Source organism: Aptenodytes patagonicus, chromosome W, assembly GCF_965638725.1.
Source record: "Aptenodytes patagonicus chromosome W, bAptPat1.pri.cur, whole genome shotgun sequence".
Taxonomy (NCBI): Eukaryota; Metazoa; Chordata; class Aves; order Sphenisciformes; family Spheniscidae; genus Aptenodytes; species Aptenodytes patagonicus.
The window spans coordinates 20,509,337-20,536,354 of NC_134981.1; the positions used below are offsets into that span (position 1 = coordinate 20,509,337).

The 27,018-nt window shown below is 46.2% G+C and overlaps 1 protein-coding gene across 1 annotated transcript in view; it reads right to left on the reverse strand.

Annotated features, from left to right (window-relative positions):
- The window catches only part of LOC143171861 (SWI/SNF-related matrix-associated actin-dependent regulator of chromatin subfamily A member 2-like), a 209,646-nt gene that overhangs the window by 59,210 nt on the left and 123,418 nt on the right, over positions 1 to 27,018 (reverse strand). Inside the window, exons 26-27 of the mRNA XM_076360967.1 lie at positions 22,562 to 22,789; positions 16,174 to 16,251 (exon numbers count right to left, since the gene is read on the reverse strand). Coding sequence (XP_076217082.1) covers positions 16,174 to 16,251; positions 22,562 to 22,789 — 306 coding nt within the window. The remainder of the gene's footprint in view (positions 1 to 16,173; positions 16,252 to 22,561; positions 22,790 to 27,018) is intronic.

Sequence of the window (27,018 nt, forward strand, 5' to 3'; positions counted from 1 at the left end):
CTCCGATACTGGGATAGTGGGGCAAACGGTCTGGAACTAGATGGTAAGGAAGACCAGCAGCTGGGATCCCTCGCTAGGAAGCATGGAATCAACAAAGGGATCGGAAGAGGGACAGCCATCTGCAGGCTCTGGAGGCAGCTCCTATCAAGCATGAAGACAATGTATCCCCCTCAAGGAAGATCTTGTAAACTACCGAGGCAAGTGGACTACTGCAGAGGAAGGTATTCAATATTTGAGGGAATGAGTGGTGGTGGTGGTCTACAGCGACCCGGACAACAACCAGGCCTCCAAAGATCCAGATGATGTCTAGTGCACGCAGTCTATGTGGCAGAAGTTTGTACAGAATACACTGACATCCTATGACAACGCTCTGGTGATAATGGACTGGGCAGACATTGAGGATGTCTGTGGATAGACTGGCCTGCCAGCTCCAGCAATTCGAAGAGAATCTCTCTTTCCCCTCCCCCTCTACATGACAGGCCCGCATCTCAGCTGTGGAAAGGCTGTCCCACCAGTTCCAGCGACTCGAAGAGAATATGGAGAATCTCTCTTCTTCCTTGCCCCTACAGGCCAGTGTCTCAGCTATCGAGTGCCGTATGGAGTTGGTCTTTCTTTGCTCAAAGGAAAGGGACCTGTGGGTGCATGCCACGTGCCAACCTGTGGTTCTATCTGTGAGACTATGGGGAGGACATGAGGAAGTGGGAAGGTGCACCTACCTTGGACCTGGAATTGCAAGGAAAAACAGCAGCTAAAAAGGGTCCATCCAGGAAGATTACTGCTCCAGTTGCTGTCGAGCAATTCCCCAGATGCACTAGAAGGGCTGAGGATGCCTCTTTTCCTTCTGATACTGAATCAATGAACATATGTCTGTGTGGCTTTGAATGCCACTCCTGGTACCATGATGTAGGGACTTCTGGTTTGCAATTACAGGAGTCAGGTTATGAATGCTCTGAAAGGGAATAGGGGGGCCCTGCCTCCAGCCAGGCAGAGGAAAGGGACAGCTGGGTTTACTGGACTGTGTGGATTCAATGGCCTGGCTCATCGGACCCATGGGAGTATGAGGCTTTGGTGGACACTGGTGCAGTGTACCATAATGCCATGAGGGTACAAGGGAGTGGAACACATCTGGATTTCTGGAGTGATAGGAGGATCCCAACTGTTGCCTGTGTTGGAGACCAAGGTGAGCCCAACAGGGGACAAGTGGCAGAAGCATTCTATTGTGACTGGCCCAGAGGCTCCGTGCATCCTTGGCATAGACTACCTCAGGAGAGGGTATTTCAAGGACCCAAAAGGGTACCGGTGGGCTTTTGGTATAGCTGCCTTGGAGACGGAAGAAATTAAACAGCTGTCTACCTTGCCCAGCCTCTCGGAGGACCCTTCTGTTGTGGGGTTGCTGCAGGTTAAAGAACAGCAGGTGCCAGTTGCTACCATGACAGTGCACCAGCGACAATATCGCACCAACCGAGACTCCCTGGTTCCCATCCATGAGCTGATGCATCAATTGGAGAGCCAAGGAGTGATCAGCAAGATTCACTCACCCTTTAATAGTCCCATATGGCCAGTGCAAAAGTCTGATGGAGGGTGGAGGCTAACAGTGGACTACTGTGGCCTGAACAAAGTCACGCCACTGCTGAGTGCTGCCATACCAGACATGCTAGAGCTTCAATATGACCTGGAGTCGAAGGCTGCCAAGTGGTATGCCACAACTGAAATTGCCAGCGTGTTCTTCTCAATCCCTTTGGCAGCAGAGTGCAAGCCATATTTTGCTTTCACGTGAAGGGGTGTCCAACACGCCTGGGATCGACTACCCCAGGGGTAGAAGCACAGCCCTACCATTTGCCATGGACTGATCCAGACTGCACTGGAACAGGATGAAGCTCCTGAACACCTGCAATACATTGATGACATCATCATGTGGGGCAACAGCGAGTAAGAAGTGTTTGAGAAAGGGAAAAGAATAATCCAGATCCTTCTGAAAGAGTTTTGCGATAAAACAAAGTACGGTCAAAGAACCTGCACGAGAGATCCATTTTTTGGGAATAAAACGGCAAGATGGACATCATCGCATCCCAATAGATGTGATCAATAAAATAACAGCCATGTTCCCACCAGCTAACAAAAAAGCAACACATGCTTTTCTAGGCGCTGTGGGATTCTGGAGAATGCATATTCTGGGTTAGTCAGCTTGTGCATCCTCTCTATTGAGTGACCCAAAAGAAGAACTGTTTTGAGTGGGGCCCTGAGCAGCAGCATGCCTTCCAACAGATCCAACAGGAGATAATTTATGAGGTAGCCCTTGGGTCAGTCCAGACAGGACCAGATGTGAGAAATGTGCACTACACTGCAGCCAGGGAGCATGGCCTCACCTGGAGCCTCTGGCAGAAAGCACCTGGAGAAGAGACTCAAGGTCAACCTATAGGGTTTTGGAGCTGGGGATATAGAGGATCCAAGGCCTGCTACACCCTGACTGAAAAAGAGATATTAACAGCATATGAAGGGGTTCGAGCTGCTTCAGAAATAGTTGGTACAGAAGCACAGCTCCTCTTGGCACCACAATTGCCTGTGCTGTACTGGTTGTTCAAAGGAAGGGCCCCCTCTACCCATCATACACCTGATGCTACGTGGATTGCACTGATCATGCAGTGGGCCTGAATGGGGAACCCCAGCTGCCCAGGAATCCTGGAAGAGATCATGGACTGGCCAGAAGACAGAGATTTTGGAGCATTGCCCAAGGAGGTGACTCATGCCCAAGAGGTCCCACTGTATAATGAACTACCAGAAAATGAGAAGCTATATGCTCTGTTTACTGATGGGTCCTGTCGTACTGGGGGAAACCATCAGAACTGGAAAGCTGCTGTGTGGAGTCCCACACGACAAATTGCAGAAGCTGTCACAGGAGAAGGCAAGTCAAGTCAGTTTGCTGAAGTGAAAGCCATCCAGCTGTCCCTAGAGATTGCTGAATGAGAAAAGAGGCCAGTACTTTATACTGACTCATGGATGGTGGCAAATGCCCTGTAGGGGTGGCTACAGCAATGGAAATGGACCAACTGCAGAGGTAAACCCATCTGGGCTGCTGCACTGTGGCAAGACATCGCTGTTTGGGTAGAAAACACTGCTGTAAAGGTACATCATGTAGATGCTCGCATGTCGAAGAGCCGCATAACCGAAGAACATTCAAACAAAGAGCAGGTAAACTAGGCTGCCAGAATTGAAGTGGCTCAGGTGGACCTGGACTGGGAGCGTAAGGGTGAGCTATTTGTAGCTCGATGGGCCCATGAAACATTGGAACATCTAGGGAGAGATGCAACCAACAGATGGGCTCATGATCAAGGGGTGGACTTGACCACTGAAGCCATTGCACAGGTTATTCATGAATGTGAAACATGCATCATAATCAAGCAAGCCAAGTGAGTAAAGCCTCTCTGGTACAGCGGATGATGGCTGGGATATCAATATGGGGAGGCCTGGCAGATTGTTTATATCACACTGCCACGGACCTGCTGAGGCAAGTGTCACGTGCTTACAATGGTGGAGGCGACCACTGGATGGTTGGAAACTTACCCTGTAACGCATACCACCGCCCGAAACACCATCCTGGGCCTTGAAAAGCAAGTTCTGTGGTGGCATGGCACCCCAGAAAGAACTGCCTCAGATAACGGGACTCATTTCCAAAATAACTACATAAGCACCTGGGCCAAGAAACATGGCACTAGTTGTGTGTACCACATTTCCTATCATGCACCAGCCTGCAGAAAGTCTGAACGATACAATGGACTGTAAAAGACTATACTGATAGCGATGGGCACTGGGACACACAAGCACCGGGGATGCAAATTTAGCAGAAGTCACTTGGCTGGTTAACACCAGAAGAACAGATGACTGACCCGGCCCTGCCCAAACAAAAACCCTATGTGCTGTAGAAGGAGATAAGGTCCCCGTAGTGTGTGTAGGGAACTGGCTAGGAAAGACAGCATGGGTTGCTCCTCCATCAGGAAAAGGCAAACCTGTTCGTGGGATTGCTTTTGTTCAAGGACCCAGGTGTACTTGGTGGGTAATGCGGGAGGATGGGGAAATCCGCCATGTACCTCAAGGAGATTTAACCTTGGGGGAAAATAACCCATGGTTTGAGTTGATTATAGGAAGTACTACAGCAGGAATTGCCCGAACCAACCTGAGCCTCACAAGAAGCTGTGCAAGTGTAGCAGTGACCCAACCTGAGTTGGCTTTGGTGCCTAATAACTCAACACAACACACTGCCTCTCCTGTCCTGAGTGACCACCATAACAGATGGAGCTCAACTCATGGACTAAATAAAAATTTTATGAAAATTTTACGGACATTTTATGGGGGTGGCCCATAGACTAAGGGAATGATATTTGTGTATTATATCAAAGGATGGGAAGGGGAGAGGTAGCTAATGAGGATGTATTGGACAGTGTAAGACCTGAGCATGAGATAAGTGGTATGGAATAAGGGGTAGAGATTGAACTGAGTCTGGCTGGGATGGAGTTAATTTTCTTCACAGCAGCCCATATGGTGCTATATTTTGGATTTGTGACCAAAACAGTGTTGATAACACACTAATAGCTTAGCTGTTGCTGAACAGTGCTTACACAGTGTCAAGGATTTCTCTGTTTCTCACTCTGCCCCTCCCAGTGGGTAGGCTGGGGGTGGACAAGAAGTTGGGAGGGGACACAACCGGGACAGCTGGCCCAAACTGACCAAAAGGATATTCCATGCCATATAATGTCATGCTCAGCAATAAAAACAGAGGGGAGGGGGGGTTGGGGAGGTAGCCATTGCTCGGGATACCGAGCTGGGTACTGGTCTACTTGTGGGAGGTGGTGATTGCCTTTGTATCACTTGTTTTGGTTTTTTTCTTTTATTTCTTCTTCCTCTTTCCTTCGCTTATTAAACTGTCTTTATCTCGACCCATGAGGAGCCAGAGTCAACCCACCACATGCTGTATTGCCATTTTGGCTTCAAGAAGGAAAAGTAAATTAGCACAACTAGAGCATCAGCTGCCATTTTGGTGGGAGGCCTAGAATTTGACTTTAATGGTAGTTTTTAGACTGAGAATCTTTATTTAGGATAAAAATAGCATTAAAAATTACTTTCAAGTTTTCCTTTTTATTTATCAGTTTTAACAGGAAATGTAACACTCGTTGAAGCACACTACTAAGCAATGTTGAAATAGCTTTGCATAGGACATTGAAACAGTCACTTCTCAAGCTGTTTTTTGTCTACTCCAGTGGTCTCCAAAGTGGGAGAAAATATTAGAACTTCTACTTATATTTATTTATCTAAAACTTTAAGAAAGAAATTAACCTTTACTAATAGCTAATATACGGATTGACACTGGCGCCCTCACTCGGTCCGTACGTCAGACAGTTATGTGTCAGGTGCTGTACACAAGATGTCCTGGGGGAAGAGTGGGTGGGTGTTCCACAACACGGAGGGGTTCACAGTGGCACCTTCATTCATTTGTTCGCTTTCAGCATATTGCGATATATTGCAGTTTACATGTGCCCAGTTAAGTGGATTTACAGATTATATTATCTAGTTTTAACTAAACTAACCCTCACAGAATGGACATGTGGCTTAAAAAGATTCCTGCAAAGAAACTGCAGATTGAAGATAATACTAATAATGCTAGCACAAGCAAACTACAAGAAAATGGCAGAGCTGACACTTCTACTCCTAGCAGGAGTACTCTCTGTCAGCCACATTACGAGGTAAAAACAATGACGATCTAATCAGATCTGACAAGAAGTTGGCCAAAAAAATTCAAAATTATCAAGAAGGCTATGTGAAATATGGATTTACATCCACTATCATCAATGTTGACCCTCACCCTAAGTGTATATTGTGCCTTGAGATATTAGCTAATGATAGTATGAAGCCATCACGATTAGCAAGACATTTAAAAACTAAACATCCAGAACATGAAGACAAACCTCTACAATTTTTTCAGCGATGTTTCAAGTCATGTGATACTTCCACATACCATTGGGGAAACACTTGTTCTTCCTGCCACAGTAAAAATGGCTGAAATAGTACACAGAAAACAATATGGCGACAAACTAAAATGCATTCCTTTGTCAGGAAATGCCGCTGGAAGACACACAGAAAACTGCTGAAGATTTGAAGAAACAAGTATTAGAACAAATTACGCAGTGTGGGAGGGTTGCTATGCAGTTGGATGAAAGTACAGATGTTTCTAACATGTCTCAGCTTATGGTATTTGCTAGATTCCGTTTCAAGAATGAAATACATGAAGAACTACTTTTTTGTGAGCCACTAAAGGAAAAATGCACCAGAGAAGATATATTCCCGACAATAAATGACTTCTTTAATAAAAAACAATGCTTTGTGGAAAAACTGTGCAAGTGTAACCACTGATGGAGCGGCTGCTTTGACTGGAATAAAAAAAGGATTCCGGGGTAAGGTTACAGAGATAGCACCACACGTGGAACTCATCCACTGCCTCATTCATAGGCAAGCTATTGCAGCAAAGATGTTGGAGCCAGAAGTGCACAAAGTGCTACACGATGCCATCAATGTGGTTAAGTTTATAAAAACAAGACCTGTAAATAGTAGAATCTTTGCAATACTTTGTAATGAGATGGGGAGTGACCATGGAAATCTCTTGTTCCACACAGAGGTTTGCTGGTTATCTCGTGGCAAAGTGCTTGAAAGAGTTGTCGAACTTAAAGATGAGTTACGCATTTTTCTTTCACAATAAGACGTGTTCCAAGTTTGCTGACCTTTTCTGTGATGACAACTGGCTGCCAGTAGTATGCTACCTAACACTTATTTTTGAAAAAATAAACACACTTAATGTGTCCCTTCAAGGTGAAGGTAATGTTTTAACAAGGCGTGAGAAAGTAACTGCTTTTCGAAAGAAACTCATGCTATGGAGAGAGCATTTTGAAAACGTCTTTTTGGAAATGTTTCCATCATTATGTGGCTTTGTTGCTGAAAATGATGCGTGTCACCTATAAAAACTCTCATATTCATACACTTAAAAAACTTGGAAGCAGAATTTCCTAACCTGTTTAGAAATCTTCCAAATGAAGAGTTTCAGTGGGTTTTGAACCCATTTGTTAAAAACATAAAAATGCAACACCTTCCAATTAGTTTGCAAGAACAACTGATTGACATCATGGAAGACGGACATTTACTAGCCATATTTCAAGAAGAACCTTTGCATAATTAGTGGATGGGAGTGATAAAGGAGTATCATGATTTAATAAGCACAGCCAATGATGCACTTCTTCCATTTAGATCTACTTATCTTTGTATCTTTCTCTCTAAATAGTCTTCAATTAAACAACGAGTTTCAATCCATGCTTTGGTTCTTTCTTTCTTGATCTTTAGCACTAAAATGCTGTTTCAGGCAGCAAATCTATTTCTACAGCACAGTGAACTCCGGATACTTCATTTTCAGCCCTGATGTGTGACACAACAGCATTCACATCAGTCACTGTGTATCTATCTTCCACATTCAGTTAGTGAGGTTGGATATAGCAACAGCTGGAAATTCCACTCAGTGTGCAGAAGCAAGCATCTTTGATGGAGGCCAGGAAGGAGACATTTGGCTGCAATTATTCCTTTGAGTTATGGATCAAATTATCATCTCTTGACTTCTGGCCTGCCAACTGAGGGAAATTTTAAAATGATAGAGATCCCTGCAAGCATTCACTTCCAGTGCATCAAGTCTTTAATGCTGTCTGAGAAAAACTTAACTCCTTAAATAAAACTTAGCACCTAAAGGACTAGACTGGCACTTCAACATAATGCACTGCCATAATAAGGGAACATGGCCTTTGCCAACTGTCCACCTGAAGTTTTGTAACTTGCATAGCTGTACAAAGACTATGTTTTATAGAATGAGATGGTATGAGAATGTAATATCTGGGGTTCCTGTTAACAATTGACTCCATGGATACTTCCTGATATACTTGCATGTGTGAGAGTACCTGTGTTGCTTCACTTTAGAGAACAGATCAACCTGCTCCCACCAGTGCAGAAAGATAGGGGATGGCGGTTTCCCTTTAACATTTATTTAAGTGTGCTCCTGTGGCTGTATCAATATAAGGGACTGATTTTGATAGGTCCTCCAGCAATTCCCACATTGGATACTGTCCTGGTTTCGGCAGGGATAGAGTTAATTTCCTTTCTAGTAGCTGGTACAGTGTTTTGGATTTAGGATGAGAACAAAGTTGATAACACACCGATGTTTTAGTTGTTGCTAGGTAATGCTTACACTAGCCAAGGACTTTTCAGCTTCCCATGCTCTACTGACTGAGAAGGCTGGAGGTGCACAAGAAGCTGGGAGGGGGCACAGCCAAACTGGCCAAAGGGACATTCCATACCATGTGACGTCATGCTCAGTACATAAACTGGGAAAGCTGGCCAGGGGGGCCGCTGCTCGGGGACTGGCTGGGCATCGGTCGGCGGGCGGTGAGCAATTGTACTGTGCATCACTTGTTTTGTGTATTATTATTATTATTATCATATTATTATTATCATTTTATTTCAATTATTAAACTGTTTTTATCTCAACCCATGAGTTTTTCTAACTTGTGCTCTTCCAATTCTCTCCCCCATCCCACCGGGGGTGGGGGGAGTGAGCGAGCGGCTGCGTGGTGCTTAGTTGCCGACTGAAATTAAACCACGACAGTCCTTTTTGGCGCCCAACGTGGGGCTCGAAGGGTTTGAGATAATAACAGATTAACCGGAGCGTATTAAAGAACTTATATCTGTTAGTAGTTGTGGGTCACAATGTTGGTTTCTCTGTTCTCGATATTGATTTGTATAATCTGCATCGCGCTCTTTTTCCTGCTGTACATGTTAAAGATTGGTGTTGGTTTTTGCAGTTTGCTGTGGTCTGCAGTGATTAGTGATGTCTCGCTTGTGAGGTTTGTTTTTAGAACATTGACCTTGACGTTTCTGTGGTATGTAAACTTCACAATGAAGCCGTTACTGTACCATGGATACCATTTCGTGGAGACAACTAGCAATTGCAGTAACTTTTCTGAGAGTTTTTTTACGGAGGAAATAGAGAATGGCAGTGTCACTACCTTCTTCTATGACGTTTCCTCCTTCATTACAGTAATTTTTCAGTATTTTGAGCATCCTTGGGCAGTTAAGATACTTCTATTAATACTTCTTGGGAATATTGTTTCGGTTTTGTCTAAAGTTGGTAAGCAATTTAAGAATATCATCCAGAGATCTGCCCCAAGGCTGAATAGTTATGAGTGGCAGGGTGTGTGGGACAAGATGGGCAAGTACCTAGGCCAATGGGCACCCCCAGTGTTTTGGAACTTCACCCCTGAGCAAGTGCAGAATCCTGAAAAGTTAGTAGAACATTTGGACAAAGTATGCTCTCACCCTGGCAACTCCAGAGAGATGCAGATCATTGCAACGTGCTGGGGCCTGGCCCATGCCTACCGAGCCCTGTTCAACACCATTCAGTACCCTCAAAGGGAAGAGAAGGTCTCTGGATCTGACAGTAAAACGACACGCACTGCGGCCACTCAGACCCGGGCAACACGCCCTGCGGCCACTCAAACCCGGGCAACACGCACTACGGCCACTCCGACCCCGGCGACAGGCTCTGCGGCCACTCAGACCCCGGCGACAGGCCCTGCAGCCACTCCGACCCCGGCGACAGGCTCTGCGGCCACTCAGACCCCGGCGACAGGCCCTGCAGCCACTCCGACCCCGACGACAGGCCCTGTGGCCACTCCAACCCCGGCGACATGTACTGCGGCCACTCCAACCCCGGCGACATGCACTGCGGCCACTCCAACCCCGGCAACAGGCCTCGCGGCCACTCAGACTCCGGTGACATGCACTTGCACTGCGGCCACTCCAACCCCGGCGACATGCACTGCGGCCACTCCAACCCCGGCAACAGGCCCTGCGGCCACTCAGACTCCGGTGACATGCACTTGCACTGCGGCCACTCCAACCCCGGTGACATGTACTGCGGCCACTCCAACCCCGGCGACATGTACCGCGGCCACTCCAACCCCGGCAACAGGCCCTGCGGCCACTCAGACTCCGGTGACATGCACTTCCACTGCGGCCACTCCAACCCCAGCAACACGTCCTGTGGCTGAACCAAAGAACCAGCCTGTGCCGGTATCAGTCGCCCCTGTACACAAGAAGAAATTTTGGAAGCGGAAGTCAGCTCGTTTAGTAAGGGAGGAAGAAGCTTCTTCTAAAAGGGAACCGGAGGAAGAACTGTACGAGACAGATGACCCTGGAGAAGGGCCATCACGAGAACGGGAGGAGGAAAGCCGGCCGCTGATCGGGGAGGAGGAAGAGGAAGAACTCATAAACGAGGCAGTGACCACCCGATCTCTATCCCTGAGTGAGCTGCGAGATATACGAAAAGATTTCAGCCGCCGTCCAGGTGAGCATATTGTCACCTGGCTGCTCCGATGCTGGGATAATGGGGCCAGTAGCCTGGAATTAGAGGGTAGGGAAGCCAAGCAGCTGGGATCCCTTTCTAGGGAAGGGGGCATTGACAAAGCAATTGGAAAAGGGACACGTATCCTCAGCCTTTGGAGGCGACTCCTGTCAAGCGTGAAGGAAAGGTATCCCTTTAAGGAAGATGTCATATGTCGCCCAAGCAAGTGGGCCACCATGGAGAAGGGTATCCAGTTTCTGAGAGAATTAGCTGTGCTGGAGGTGATTTATGATGACCTGAACAATGAACAACTATCCAAAGATCCAGACGAAGTCAAGTGCACACGACCCATGTGGCGGAAGTTTATAAGGAGCTCACCATCGTCATACGCCAATTCATTGGCAGTGATGACCTGGAAAGATGGAGAGGAACAAACAGTGGATGAATTGGCTGGTCAACTCCGGCAATACGAGGAAAGTCTTTCTTCCTCCCTCGTCTCGGCTGTGGAGAAACTGTCCAAAAAACTGTCCCGGGAGATCCAGCAACTCAGAGAGGATAGGTCCTACTCCTCACCTGTACGGACTAGTATCTCGGCTATTAGGAGTCAGCGTTCTTTTGCTCGAGAGAGAGAATATAAAGGGTACATACCACGGGGCACCCTGTGATTTTACCTGCGTGACCACGGAGAGGACATGAGGAAGTGGGATGGGAAACCTACCGCAGCCCTAGGGGCACGGGTACGCGAATTGCAAGGGAAAACAATCACAGAAAGAGGTTCTTCCAGGAAAATTGCTGCTCCAGTTTCCAGCGGGCAGTTCCCCAGACAGAGTAGAAGGGCTGATCTTACTCCTGATCTTAATGAAGAAACTTCTGACTCATACGTACAAGAAATGAGAAACGAGTACTGTGATGAGGATTAGAGGGGCCCTGCCTCCAGCCAGGGGGAGGAAAGGGACAACCGGGTTTACTGGACTGTGTGGATTCGGTGGCCTGGCACATCAGACCCACAGAAGTATAAGGCTCTGGTAGACACCGGTGCACAGTGTACCCTAATGCCATCAAGATATATAGGAACAGAACCCATCTATATTTCTGGGGTGACGGGGGGATCCCAACAGCTATCTGTATTGGAAGCCGAAGTGAGTCTAACTGGGAATGGGTGGCAGAAGCACTCCATTGTGACTGGCCCAGATGCTCCGTGCATCCTTGGCATAGATTACCTCAGGAGAGGGTATTTCAAGGACCCAAAAGGGTACAGGTGGGCTTTTGGTAGAGCTGCCTTGGAGACGGAGGAAATTAAACAGCTGTCCACCTTGCCTGGTCTCTCGGAGGACCCTTCTGTTGTGGGGTTGCTGAAGGTCGAAGACCAACAAGTGCCAATCGCTACCACCACAGTGCACCGGTGGCAATATCGCACCAACCAAGACTCCCTGATTCCCATTCATGAGCTGATTCGTCGACTGGAGAGCCAAGGAGTGATCAGCAAGGCTCGCTCACCCTTTAACAGTCCCATATGGCCAGTGTGGAAGTCTAATGGAGAGTGGAGACTAACAGTAGACTATCGTGGCCTAAATGAAGTCACGCCACCGCTGAGTGCTGCTGTGCCAGACATGCTAGAACTTCAATACGAATTGGAATCAAAGGCAGCCAAGTGGTATGCCACAGTTGATATTGCTAATGCGTTTTTCTCAATCCCTTTGGCAGCAGAGTGCAGGCCACAATTTGCTTTCACTTGGAGGGGCATCCAGTACACCTGGAACCGACTGCCCCAGGGGTGGAAACACAGCCCTACCATTTGCCATGGACTGATCCAGACTGCATTAGAACAGGGTGGAGCTCCAGAACAACTGCAATACATTGATGACATCATCGTGTGGGGCAACACAGCAGGAGAAGTTTTTGAAAAAGGGAAGGAAATAGTCCAAATCCTGATGAAGGCCGGGTTTGCCATAAAACAAAGTAAGGTCAAGGGACCTGCACAGGAGATCCAGTTTTTAGGAATAAAATGGCAAGATGGATGTCGTCAGATCCCAATGGATGTGATCAACAAAATAACAGCCAGGTCTCTACCAACTAGCAGGAAGGAAACACAAGCTTTCTTAGGCGTCCTGGGTTTCTGGAGAATGCATATTCCAAATTACAGTCTGATTGTAAACCCTCTCTATCAAGTGACCTGGAAGAAGAATGATTTCAAATGGGGCCCTGAGCAACGACAAGCTTTTGAACAAATTAAAGAGGAGATAGTTCATGCAGTAGCCCTGGGGCCAGTCCGGGCAGGACAAGATGTAAAAAATGTGCTCTACACCGCAGCCGGGGAGAATGGCCCTACCTGGAGCCTCTGGCAGAAAGCACCAGGGGAGACTCGAGGTTGACCCCTAGGGTTTTGGAGTCGGGGATACAGAGGATCCGAGGCCCGCTATACTCCAACTGAAAAAGAGATATTAGCAGCATATGAAGGGGTTCGAGCTGCTTCAGAAGTGATCGGCACTGAAGCACAGCTCCTCCTGGCACCCCGACTGCCGGTGCTAGGCTGGATGTTCAGAGGGAGGGTCCCGTGTACACATCATGCAACTGATGCTACATGGAGTAAGTGGGTCGCACTGATCACACAACGGGCTCGAATAGGAAACCCCAGTCGCCCAGGAATTCTGGAAGTGATAATGGATTGGCCAGAGGGCAAAGATTTTGGAATATTGCCAGAGGAGGAGGTGACGCGTGCTGAGGAGGCCCCAATGTATAATGAACTACCAGAAAATGAGAAGCAATATGCCCTGTTCACTGATGGGTCCTGTTGTCTTGTGGGAAAGCATCGGAGGTGGAAAGCTGCTGTATGGAGTCCTATGCGACAAGTTGTAGAAACGGCTGAAGGAGAAGGTGAATCGAGCCAATTTGCAGAAGTAAAGGCCATCCAGCTGGCTTTAGACATTGCTGACCGAGAAAAGTGGCCAGTGCTCTATCTCTAGACTAACTCATGGATGGTGGCAAATGCCCTGTGGGGGTGGTTACAGCAGTGGAAGCAGAGCAACTGGCAGCGCAGAGGCAAACCCATCTGGGCTGCCGCATTGTGGCAAGATATTGCTGCCCAGGTAGAGAACCTGGTTGTAAAAGTCCGTCACGTAGATGCTCACGTACCCAAGAGTCGGGCCACTGAAGAACATCAAAACAACCAGCAGGTGGATCAGGCTGCTAAGATTGAAGTGGCTCAGGTGGATCTGGACTGGCAACATAAGGGTGGATTATTTCTAGCTCGGTGGGCCCATGACACCTCAGGTCACCAAGGAAGAGATGCAACATACAGATGGGCTCGTGATCGAGGGGTGGACTTGACCATGGACACTATAGCCCAGGTTATCCATGAATGCGAAACATGTGCTGCAATCAAGCAAGCCAAGCGGTTAAAGCCTTTTTGGTATGGAGGACGATGGTTGAAATATAAATATGGGGAGGCCTGGCAGATCGATTATATCACACTCCCACAAACCCGCCAAGGCAAGCGCCACGTGCTTACAATGGTGGAGGCAACCACCGGATGGCTGGAAACATATCCCGTGCCCCATGCCACTGCCCGGAACACTATCCTGGGCCTTGAAAAGCAAGTCCTATGGCGACATGGCACCCCAGAAAGAATTGAGTCAGACAATAGGACTCATTTCCGAAACAACCTCATAGACACCTGGGCCAAAGAGCACGGCATTGAGTGGGTGTATCACATCCCCTATCATGCACCAGCCTCTGGGAAAATTGAACGATACAATGGACTGTTAAAGACTACGCTGAGAGCAATGGGTGGTGGGACGTTTAAACATTGGGATACGCATTTAGCAAAGGCCACCTGGTTAGTCAACACGAGGGGATCTGCCAATCGAGCAGGCCCTGCCCAGTCAGAACTTTTACGTACTGTAGATGGGAATAAAGTCCCTGTAGTGCACATAAAAAATATGCTGGGGAAGACAGTCTGGGTTATTCCTGCCTCGGGCAGAGGCAGACCCATCCGTGGGATTGCTTTTGCTCAAGGACCTGGGTGCACTTGGTGGATAATGCGGAAGGATGGGGAAGTCCGATGTGTGCCTCAAGGGGGTTTGATTTTGGGTGAGAATAGCCAATGATCTGAATTATGTGATGTTAAGTACTAATTATAGTTATAAGAGTTATACTAATAATACACAGATATACTAATAATACTAATAATATTATATGCCATACTAATGTCATTACAATAAGAATCACCCAGAATAATGAAGAATAACTTCAGTGAAACCAAGCAAAGCACAGTGATGATGGTACCAGAACTGACTTCAACACGAAACAATCCAACACCACATACCATCTCCATTTTTCCTGCCCTGAAAGATTATTATGACAGATGGAGCCTGAAGTCATGGACTAAATGAACTCACCGAACATTTTAGAGGGATGGTCCACAGATGAAGGGAATGATATCTGTGTATGTGTGTATATATATATATATATATATATATAAAAGGGGGTGGTGATTAATGAAAATGTACTGGAAAATGTGAGACTTGAGCATGACGCAGATGGTATAGAATAAGGGGTGGATATTGTCCTGGTTTCGGCAGGGATAGAGTTAATTTCCTTTCTAGTAGCTGGTACAGTGTTTTGGATTTAGGATGAGAACAAAGTTGATAACACACCGATGTTTTAGTTGTTGCTAGGTAATGCTTACACTAGCCAAGGACTTTTCAGCTTCCCATGCTCTACTGACTGAGAAGGCTGGAGGTGCACAAGAAGCTGGGAGGGGGCACAGCCAAACTGGCCAAAGGGACATTCCATACCATGTGACGTCATGCTCAGTACATAAACTGGGGAAAGCTGGCCGGGGGGGCCGCTGCTCGGGGACTGGCTGGGCATCGGTCGGCGGGTGGTGAGCAATTGTACTGTGCATCACTTGTTTTGTGTATTATTATTATTATTATCATATTATTATTATCATTTTATTTCAATTATTAAACTGTTTTTATCTCAACCCATGAGTTTTTCTAACTTGTGCTCTTCCAATTCTCTCCCCCATCCCACCAGGGGTGGGGGGAGTGAGCGAGCGGCTGCGTGGTGCTTAGTTGCCGACTGAAATTAAACCACGACAGATACTTGCCAAAAGGCCAATTACCTACACTGATGTTTTAGTAATTATTCCATCAATGCTAACAACAAGGGAAGTACTAATACAGATAGATTGGTGGCATTTGAACCACTGTCATCTAGGTGTGCTTTGAGAACTGTTCAAAAGTTTTAGTAGCAGAGACACAGCTAACTGAGCCCTTGACATAATTTTCAGCAAACCCAACTAATTCCTAAAGGAAAACAGCACCATCAATATCCTATCTTACTATTTTGTTAAATACCTGTACTTGCCCTAGCTAATACTATAATATGTGAGTACAAGAAGGAAGGAGTCATCAAAAAAAATGCTGTAGGATTAGCATGACAAGCAGTGATCATCAGTTTTGCACTGTCTAAATCCATCAAACCACCTACGAATCCTCCTCTGGATGGACAGTGTTCCACTGTACCACTCAGCAGGGATTTCTGCATTTTGTTTGTCATGTGAGGATGCTGTTCTCTGTTTAGATTCTTTCTTTTTCCCAGATGAACAATGTGAGTAAATGAAGCCTTTCCCTTCCACAATAATAATCCAACATTTGAATCACAGAAGGATAACACCTTTAAGCAAAAAAAAAGTGTTAAAAAGGCTAGAGAAGATATACTACTTATCATCATAATGTCCTTACCATGAAGAGATCAAACTCCTCTTCACGCCGAGCAATCATCTGATTCAGAGTCTCATCATCAGGAACTTCATCTTCTTCCTATTTAAATAGAAAAAGGCATTAGAAAAATACAAAGCAATGTCCAAAGTGAGGCAACCATTTGCATTGAGCCACTGTTGCACTGATCTCTCTCTCTCTCTCAAAAGGAGTGTGAAACGCTCAAATGAAAACTAAAAATTTGAAAGTGCCTAGCTGTTCATCGATTCAGAAGTAACACAAAATAGACTTAATCAAAGAGACAATTAGGACTTCTTATCACTTTCATATATTGAGAATGAGGAAGTGAGCAAACATGCAACCAGGAAATTTTGGTTTGTGGTTTTTTTCAGGATCACAAGCACAGTTAGTTGTCAGCTTGTTTTTCAGTTAAAACATACACATTTCCCTTCTGCTGCTCTACAGCGCTCCCCCAGTAATAGCATTCTACACTATGAGGTCTTTACTGTCAAAGCAGAAGGAAGGAAAACAATCCTGAAAAAAATTTCCTAGAAACAAAGCCTGCACATTCCATATTTCTGTAGACCACTGTCCACTCACAAAGTGAGATGTGAATCATAGAATATCTCGAGTTGGAAGGGACCCATAAGGATCATCGAGTCCAACTCCCCGCTCCTCGCAGGACTACCTAAAACTAAACCATATGACTAAGAACATCGTCCAGACGCTCCTTGAACTCTGACAGGCTTGGTGCCGTGACCGCTTCCCTGGGGAGCCTGTTCCAGTGACCGACCACCCTCTCAATGAAGAACCTTTTCCTAAGGTCCAATCTGAACTTCCCCTGATGCAGCTTCATTCCATTTCCTCGTGTCCTATCGCTGGTCACCAGAGAGAGGAGATCAGCACCTCCCCCTCCGCTGCCCCTCTTGAGGAAGTTGTAGACTGCGATGAGGTCGCCCCTCAGCCTTCTCTTCTCCAAGATGAACAAGCCAAGTGACCTCAGCCGCTCCTCATAAGTCTCGCCCTCGAGACCTTTCACCATCTTGGTCGCCCTCCTCTGGACACACTCCAATAGTTTGATGTCCTTCTTGAAAATGGGAATAACATTTGCCAGCTTCCAGTCAACTGGGACCTCTCCAGACTCCCAAGACTGTTGAAAAATAATGGAGAGAGGTCCCGCGATAACATCAGCCAGCTCTTTCAGTACCCTGGGATGAATCCCATCGGGCCCCATAGACTTATGTGCATCCAGCTGGAGCAGCAAGTCTCAAACAACTTCAGAGTCGGCTGGGAGTTTATCATCCCCCCAGTCACGGTCTTCCAACACAGGGCTCCGGGGGTCCCAGGGCCCATCATTGGTGTTGAAGACAGAGGCGAAGAAGGCATTAACCGTCTCTGCTTTGTCTACATCCCTATTTGTGAGGTGACTGACCCCGTCAAGCAATGGACCAATGTTATCTCTGATTCTCCTTTTGCTATTAACATATTTTTAAAAAGCCCTTTTTGTTGTGCTTCACAGTGCTGGCCAGCTTGAACTCTAATCGAGCTTTGGCCGCACAAATTTCCTCCCTACAGTGGCAAACAGCATCTCTGTAGTCCTCCCGTGTCACCTGTCCTTGCTTCCAATGTTCGTACACTTTCCTTTTCCGCCTAAGTTCTAGAAGAAGATCCCTGCTCAGCCAAGCTGGCCTTCTGCCCCGCTTGCTTGACTTCCAACACTTTGGAATTGCCTGCTCCTGCGCTCTTAAGAGATGGCTCTTAAAAAGTGACCAGCATTCATGGACCCCAATACCTTCAAAAGCAGATTCCCAGGGGACCTTACTAACTAGCTCCTTCAGCAGCCCAAAGTCTGCTCTCCCCATATCCAGGGTCGAAGTTTTGCTGGCAGTTTTTCTCCTATCGCCAGCAATTTGAAACTCAACTACTTCGTGGTCACTGTGACCAAGACAGCCACCAATCACCACTTTGCCCACGAGTCCCTCTGTTTACAAACAACAAATCTAGGAGGGCACCTTTCCTAGTCGGCTTCCTTAGTACCTGCACCAAGAAGTTATCTTCAACGTGCTTCAGGAATTTCCTGGACCTGTTTGTGTCTGCTGTATGATATTCCCAGTTGATGTCTGGGAAGTTAAAATCACCCATAAGGACAAGGGCAGCTGATCTAGAGATATCCCTTAATTCCTTGTAGAATAATTCATCGATGTCATTGTCCTGGCTGGATGGTCGATAGTAGACTCCCACAACAACATCCGCTTTATTTGTTTTCCCCTTAATCCTTACCCAGAGGCTCTCAACCGTGTCATCGCCAACTGCAAGCGCCATACAATCCAACCCCTCCCTTACATACAGCGCCACCCCCCCGCCTCACCTGCCCTGCCTATCCCTCCTGAAGAGCCTATAACCATCCATCACGGCACACCAGTCACAGGACTCATCCCACCAGGTTTCGCTTATGCCAATGATGTCGTAGCTCTGGGACAGGGCCAAAGCTTGTAGCTCCTCTTGTTTATTCCTCATGCTGCGTGCATTAGTATAGAGACATTTCAAATGTGCTCCAGTGTACTCAGCACATCGTGGAGCAGACCAAAGGACCTCGCTAGAACACTGTCCTGCAAACATTGGCGTGCCATCCCATGGCTTATCACTAGCGAGCCTGGTTTTATCCCTTTCCCCTTCAAGTCTAGTTTAAAGCTCTTTCAATGAGCCCTGCTAACTCCTGCGCAAAGATCCTTTTCCCCCTTTGAGAAAGGTGTACCCCATCTGTTGCCAGCAGGCCTGGTGTCGTGTAGACCGACCCATGATCAAAAACCCCAAAATTCTGCCGGTGACACCAGTCACGGAGCCAGGTATTGATCTGCTGACCCTTCCTGTTTCTTCCCTCATCATTCCCTGCAACTGGAAGGATAGAGGAGAACACTACTTGTGCTCCTGATCCCTTAACCAGTCGTCCCAAGGCCCTGAAGTCTCTTTTGATCACCCTTGGACTTCTTATTGCAACATTGTCGCTGCCTACATGAAAAAGCAATAATGGATAGTAATCCAAGGGCCGTACCAGGGTAGGAAGTTTTCTCATAACATCTTTAACCCGGGCCCCAGGGAGGCAGCAGACTTCCCTTAAGAAGTGGGTCTGGTGAAGATCCGTCTTTTTGACAAAAAGTTATTTCATAAAATCAAAAACATTCATTGGCAAAATAAACCAAAACTCTAGGATTCAACTGAAAACATAAATGTTGAAGAGCTATGGTGCCCATTTTTAACATGATCAGGCTCCATAATGCTCAGTTCATCTCTCCAAATACAGCAACTATTTTGAAAGTACGTGGTATTTTAAATTTCATAACAGGACAGGTAAATCAAAGCTACAAACTTTAGTTTGGTTCCCACATAAAAACCTTAAAACATTTACTGAATCTGTGTTACAGTATATTGTAAACCTACAGTTAAGGGTTTTACATGACAATAAATGTTTCGTACTCACTAAAACGGAGGTGGAGTAGAATGCAGTATATAGTACCTCAAAATTAACTTTCTACAGTCTTTTATTTTCAAAATAATCAAAAGAAGCCTGCATCTATATCTATACATCCCATTTTCCCTCCATTGGTAATATTTCTACACTTCAGGAAAAAAGTATGATTACCACTTCAGCTCTCACTAAATACTCATGTAATTTGTAATTCAAACATGAAATAAGTAAAGCAGTTGGAAAAGTGATAGTGTTCTGACACAGTGTTCTCGTGGCATGAGCTCTGGAACTGTTGATTCCCCTCCCCACCAACATTTCATACATTCAATATTTGGAAAAAGCTAGCTGTTCTTTTTTTAAAAAAACCTCATTACATATTTTGTGGGTGTGCATATACTTGAACGCGTGTGTGTATGGAAAGAAATGAAAATAAGAAGTGGAGGGGAACAGAAGAAATTTGAGAGTTAAAAAAAAAAACACCAACCCTAACAACAATGAAAAAATCACATGCATAAAAAGCCTTCATTAAGTAAACTATTAAAAACTGCCCCAAAAATCCTGCAAAAGAATACAAGAAGTCCAAAATATTTGGATTCTGAACTAGTGAAACTCTCTTTCTTCCTCTCCATGTGTGTGCATTTACTATCATCTTGAATTACTCAATAATATTTTTTCCTTCAATTTTATCATATTTTTCTCCAAACCCAGAAATGTGCAGAGCTAGAAGAGAAAGCATGTGTAATTTTTAATGTAGTCTAGTAAAAAATGCAAGTGAAAATTGTGAGAAGTATACAACAAATACTACTGATGCAACATATCACATATTAAGCTAAGTTTTAACTGATGACACCTTCAGTACCCTCTTTGGGAGCATTCCTAGAATGCATTTTCAGAGATGTTCCAATCCTACAAAAAGGCATGTTTGTAACTGAATGATAGGGAGCAGCAACATTGCTTTTAATATATGTCACACTGGAAAGAATTGTATGAACATGTGAAGTAATAGTATAAATCAAACCTGTGTCACAGTGAATATAAAAAATGTATTAGCTTTGTTATTTCACAGTTTTAACTGCTTTCAATACAATAGATTTAATGACTACTGAAGGAATTTCTTTTAATATGGAAAGATTCTGGCAGATATTCACAAAGATTTTGCTTAAATTTTATTAAAAATAGTTAAGTATTTTGAAAGCCTAAAATAAAGAATTACAGATGACAAAACCTTTCAATAACCTAAGACAACTCATTAAGCCACAGAAATTATATCAGGATCTGACAGTTATTCTGTTTAAGCTGAGAGGTGTGTTATGCATGCAAAAACACTGTTATCTTAATTGAGATAGTTAATTGTTTTGTTGAATTGTTTGGAGGTGATATGAAAATTAGACTCCTTTAAGGAATCACAGAATCACAGAACAGTTGAAGTTGGAAGGGACCTCTGGAGACTGTCTAGCCCAACACCCCCACACCCCAAACAGGGTCAACTAGAACAGGTTCCTCAGGGCCATGTCCAGTTGGGTTTTTAATATCTCCAAGGACGGAGACTCCACAACCTCTCTGGGCAACCTGTTTGAGTGTTTGACCACCCTCACAGTAAAAAAGAGGGTTTTTTCTTATGTTTAAACGGAATTTCCTGTATTTTAGTTTGTGCCCATTGCCTGTTGTCCTTTCACTGAGAAGAGTCTGGCTCCATTTTCTTTACTTCCTCCCATCAGGTATTTAGACACATTGATAAGATTCCCCCCCTGAGCCTTCTCTTCTCCAGGCTAAACAATCCCAGCGCTCTCAGCCTCTTCCTTATGTCAGATGCTCCAATCCCTTAATTATCTTAGTGGCCCTTTATTGGACTCACTCTAGTATGTCCATTTCTTTCTTGTAGTTGGAAGCCCAGAACTGGACACAGTACTCCAGATGTGGTCTCATCAGTGCTGAGTAGATACTTGGTATAGGCTCAGTTGACTCTGATGCCTCCCTTGACGGAGCTTGTTCCTCCTCAATTGTTCCCAGGGCACTATACCTGTTCTGTAATTGCAGATCTGCAGGCAGAGAAGGAGTCTTCCTTCTGTTGCCAGAAGTCACAAGCTTCAGGTCTCCCCTGACACGGGAGTCTCCATCTACTGGCCATAGGATCACATGATAATTTGGGTTGGAAGGGTCATCTAGTCCAACCTCCTCCTCAAAGCAGGGTCAGCTACGAGATTGGACCAGGTTGCTTAGGGCTTTATGCTCCTCTGAGCACAGCCTCTAAATGTACCTCCTTTGCATCATTTGCAAGCTTTCGCCTCTGCAGGGTCTCTGAAGACCATCTCCTGCCCATCCTCCCCCATGCTACACAGCTGTATTGAGAGCCTTGCAGAAGACATTGTATTCGAGGAGTTAGGGATATTGAACAGGCTGTCTGCTCTATTGGGGCTCGTACTTAGGGCTTGAGAAGCCCGTACATTATTAATATAATCTGTAACTTACAATATATCTTTGGTAAAGGTAAACTGTAGGGGTGGAATGTAGAGATCCTGACCGAGAAACTGTTGCACATTTAGGAGTTAGTGATCCACACAACAGTTAATGGGAGTAGGCCCAGGCCTGTGCTGTGCTGCACGTACAGCTTGGCTTTCAGGCCTGTGTTGTGTTGCACAAATTCCTTGGCCACAGGATAAACTCAGACAGCTCATTGTAACAGAGGAGCCTGCAGGCAGCTCCCACTTGGTACCGGCGACTACGCCACCTGCGTGGCCTCGCCTTTATCTAACAGCGCAGCAACAAGTTCTCATGAGAATATCCTTTAGGAATAGAGTTGTTGTCTTGTAAGGAAATTATATAATAGCTTGCAGTCTCAAGCAGTCCCAAGCTGCACTCAAACTGCACTCTTGCCTACCAGTTATATAGCTGCTTCCCAAGCACCAACTGAAACATCTTCTCGTTGATTGTTTTGAACTGCCTTACCTCATTTTCTTCCTCATGTTCTAATATAGCCTGTAGAAAAGCCCTCCGCTCATGGCTTGAAGATTTCTGATCAAACATTCCAGCCTGAATAACTTTTTGATCTACATTCAGTTTATACTTTGCAGCAGCGAGTATCTTCTCCTCCACGCTGTTCACAGTACACAGTCGCAGGACTCGAACCTCATTCTGCTGACCAATTCGATGAGCTCGGTCTTGGGCCTGCAAGTCCTATTAGGCAAAGAATATGGAATGATGCATAACGTAACTGTGCTACACAAATCACTCCCTGCTTAAAGGACACTGTAATGTTGGGTTTTATTAGCATAACAAAAAGAAGTGCTCAAGCTACAGCCCACCACAATTCATCTAGCTCATTCCTGATTATCCTCCCTCTTGTGAGTTCATCAGACCCAGGCAGGCAAACTGGAGGGAAAAAAATATGTGCATGCTCTGTACAATGTGAATGCAGTAAGTCTAACGCTTCTTGAAAGCATGTGCAGTAAGTGACCAAGATAGGCCACAGTATGTAATTCTTCTCTGCCACTCAGAGTTCATGGCCTTTCAGGTCAGAAAGGAACCCTGAAGTAAAGCAACTCTCTAGTCCAGGTACAAGAACAGAGGCAACGATATAACTAGGTATATATTATAAAGTCCAGATATAAACCTGTGTATCTAAAGCAAACCACTATTTCTGAATATCTTAAATGCATTAGTAATTTTATGTATTGGGTCTGGCTGGAATGGAGTTAACTTTCTTCATACCAGCCTGTTGGGGGCTTGTCCGGGGTGGTGCTGTGATATGGATTTGTCACCAAAAGAGTGTTGATAACGCAGCAATGTTTTGGCTATTGCTGAACAGTGCTTGCACAGCATCAAGGCCTTCTCTGTTTCTCACTCTGCCCCCCCAGGGAGCAGGCTGAGAGTGGGCAAGGAGTTGGGAGGGCACACAGCAGAGACAGCTGACCTGAATTGGCCAAAGGGATATTCCATGCCATATAATGTCATGTTCAGCAATAAAAACTGGGCAGAGTGTGTGTGTGTGCGTGGGGGGGGGGAAGGGTGTGTATATGTGTGTTGGCGTCCAAGGTAGAACAAAACAGAACAGAACAGAACAGAACAGAACAGAATAGTTCAGTTGGAAGGGACCTACAATGATCATCCAGTCCAACTGCCTGACCAATTCAGGGCTGACCAAAAATTAAAGCATCGTATTCAGGGGATTGTCCAAATGCCTCTTAAACACTGACAGGCTTGGGGCATCGACCACCTCTCTAGGAAGCCTGGTCCAGTGTCTGACCACCCTCTCGGTAAAGAAATGCTTCCTCATGTCTAGTCTGAACCTCCCCTGATGCAGCTTTGAGCCATTCCCACACATCCTGTCACAGGATACCAGGGAGAAGAGATCAGCACCTCCCTCTCCACTTCCCCTCCTCAGGAAGCTGAAGAGAGCAATGAGGTCACCCCTCAGCCTCCTCTCCCAACTAGACAAACCCAGAGTCCTCAGCCGCTCCTCATAGGACATGCCTTCCAGCCCCTTCACCAGCTTTGTTGCCTTCCTCTGGACGCATTCAAGGACCTTCACATCCTTCTTAAATTGTGGGGCCCAGAACTGCACACAGTACTCAAGGTGAAGCCGCACCAACGCTAAATACAGCGGGATAATCACCTCTTTTGACCAGCTGGTTATGCTGTGTTTAATGCACCCCAGGATGCGGTTTGCCCTCTTGTCTGTCAGGGCACACTGCTGACTCCTATTGAGCCTACTGTCAACCAGCACCCCCAGATCCCTTTCTGCAGGGCTGCTCTCCAGCCACTCCTCTCCCAATTTATACTTGTGTCCGGCATTACTCTGTCCCAGGTGCAGAATCCGGCATTTGTTCTTGTTAAATTTCATGCCACTGAAGATTTCCCAATGCTCCAATCTATCCAGATCCCTCTGCAAGGCCTCTCGTCCCTCGAGAGAGTCAACAGCACCTCCCAGTTTAGTATCGTCAGCAAACTTGCTAAGGGTGCATTCAACTCCTGCATCGAGATCGTTGATAAAAATATTGAACAGAACTGGCCCTAGAATTGAGCCCTGAGGAACACCGCTGGTGACTGGTTGCCTGCCAGATGTAGCCCCATTCACTACAACCCTTTGAGCCCTGCCACTCAGCCAGTTCTTCACCCAGCGCACCGTGTACCTGCTCATCTCCCAGTTGGACAGCTTGTCCAGAAGGATGCTGTGAGGGACAGCATCAAAAGCCTTACTAAAATCCAGAAAAACTACATCCACCGCCTTCCCTTCATCCACTAGGCGGGTGACCTTATCATAGAAGGATGTCAAATTAGTTAAACAGGACTTTCCCTTTGTGAACCCGTGTTGGCTGTGCCTGATGATTGCATTGTCCTTTAAATGCCTTTCAATAGCACCCAGCATGATCTTCTCCATAATTTTCCCAGGTACTGAGGTTAGACTAACAGGTCTGTAGTTTCCTGGGTCTTCCCTCACGCCCTTCTTGTAGATTGGAATAGCATTGGCTAGCTTCCAGTCAGCGGGGACCTCCCCAGACTCCCAAGACCTTTGGTAGATGATCGAGAGGGGTCCTGCCGTAACATCTGCTAACTCCTTCAGTACTCTGGGATGAATCCCATCAGGCCCCATGGACTTATGAACATTCAACGGATACAGCTGGTCCCTTACAATTCCAGTGTCCACAAATGGAAAGTCACTGTTCCCACACTCGTGGTCCTCCAACTCAGAGGACCGGGCAGCCCAAGGTCTGTCACTGATATTAAAGACTGAGGCAAAAAAAGCATTGAATGCCTCTGCTTTTTCTTCATCCCTATTTGTCAGGTGACCATCTTCAACAAGTATCAGTCCAATGTTTTCCTTAGACCTCCTCTTGCTATTAACATACTTGAAAAAGCCTTTTTTTGTTGTCTGACACAACACTGGCCAGTTTCAACTCTAGTTGTGCTTTAGCCTTTCGTGTCTTCTCCCTGCATATGCGAGCCACGGCTCTGTAATCTTCATGCAAAGCCTGACCTCGCTTCCAGAGATCATACAATTTCTTTTTCCGCCTGAGTTCCAAGAGGAGTTCCCTGTTCAGTCAAGGTGGTCTTCTGCCCCGCTTGCTTGACTTGCGACACACTGGAATTGCCTGCTCCTGTGCTTCTAAAAGGTGGTTCTTGAAAACTGACCAGCATTCGTGGATTCCTAAGCCCTCAAAAGCAGATTCCCAGGGGACACTGCTAAGCAGCTCCCTGAGTAGCCTAAAGTTTGCTCTCTTCAAATGCAGGGTAGCAACTCTGCTGTCCTTTTTTCCCATTACACTGAAAATTTTAAACTCAACCATTTCGTGATCACTGTGGCCAAGACAGCCACCTACCATCACATCTCCCACGAGTCCATCTCTAGTCACAAACAACAAGTCTAGGAGGGCTTCTTTCCTAGTTGGCTCACTGAGTACTTGTGACAAGAAATTATCTTCCACAAACTTCAGGAATTTCCCAGACTTGCTCATCACAGCAGTATGATATTCCCAGTTGATGCCTGGGAAGTTGAAATCTCCCATAAGGACAAGGTCTACCGATCCAGAGATTTCTCCTAATTGCCTATAGAATAACTCATCAGCGCGATCATCCTGGCTGGGCGATCGATAGTAAACACCCACAACGACATCTCCTTTGTTTTCCATCCCCCTAATCCTCACCCAGAGGCTCTCAACCACATCATCCCTAACTGTGAGGGCTGTACGATCAAACCTCTCCCTTACATACAGTGCAACTCCTCCACTTCGCCTGCCCTGCCTATCCCTCCTGAACAGCCTGTAGCCCTCCATCCCAGCACTCCAGTTGTGGGACTCATTCCACCAAGTCTCACTAATACCAATGACATCATGGCTCTGGGAACGGACCAACGCTTCCAGTTCATCCTGCTTGTTTCTCATACTGCGTGCATTGGTGTACAGGCATTTCAGATGTGCTCCTAAGCCCTCAGTGCTCTCTGGAGCAGAGTAAATGCTCCCATTAGCATTGCCAGCCTCAGGCGATGCCATGCCAACCCTTGGTTTACCTTTGGCAATCCCCCGCTGATTCTAGTTTAAAGCCCTCTCAATCAGTCCTGCCAGCTTACGAGCAAAGATGCGTTCCCCCCGTCGGGTCAGGTGGATCCCGTCAGGGCCCAGCATACCTTGTGTTTCAAAGACTCTTCCATGGTTATAAAAACCAAAGTTCTGGCAGAGGCACCAGTCCTGGAGCCAGGTACTGATGTCTTGGGCATGCCTGTTTCTTCCAATGTCTCTTTTATATCTTTCCTTCACTTATTAAACTGTCTTTATCTCAACCCAGGACTCTTCACCCTTTTGGCCTTCTGATTCTCTCCCCCATTCCGCTAAGGGGCTAGTAAGCAAGCGACTGTGTGGGTGCTTAGCTGCTGGCCAGGGTCAACCCACCACAATGTGGGGCACCAAAAA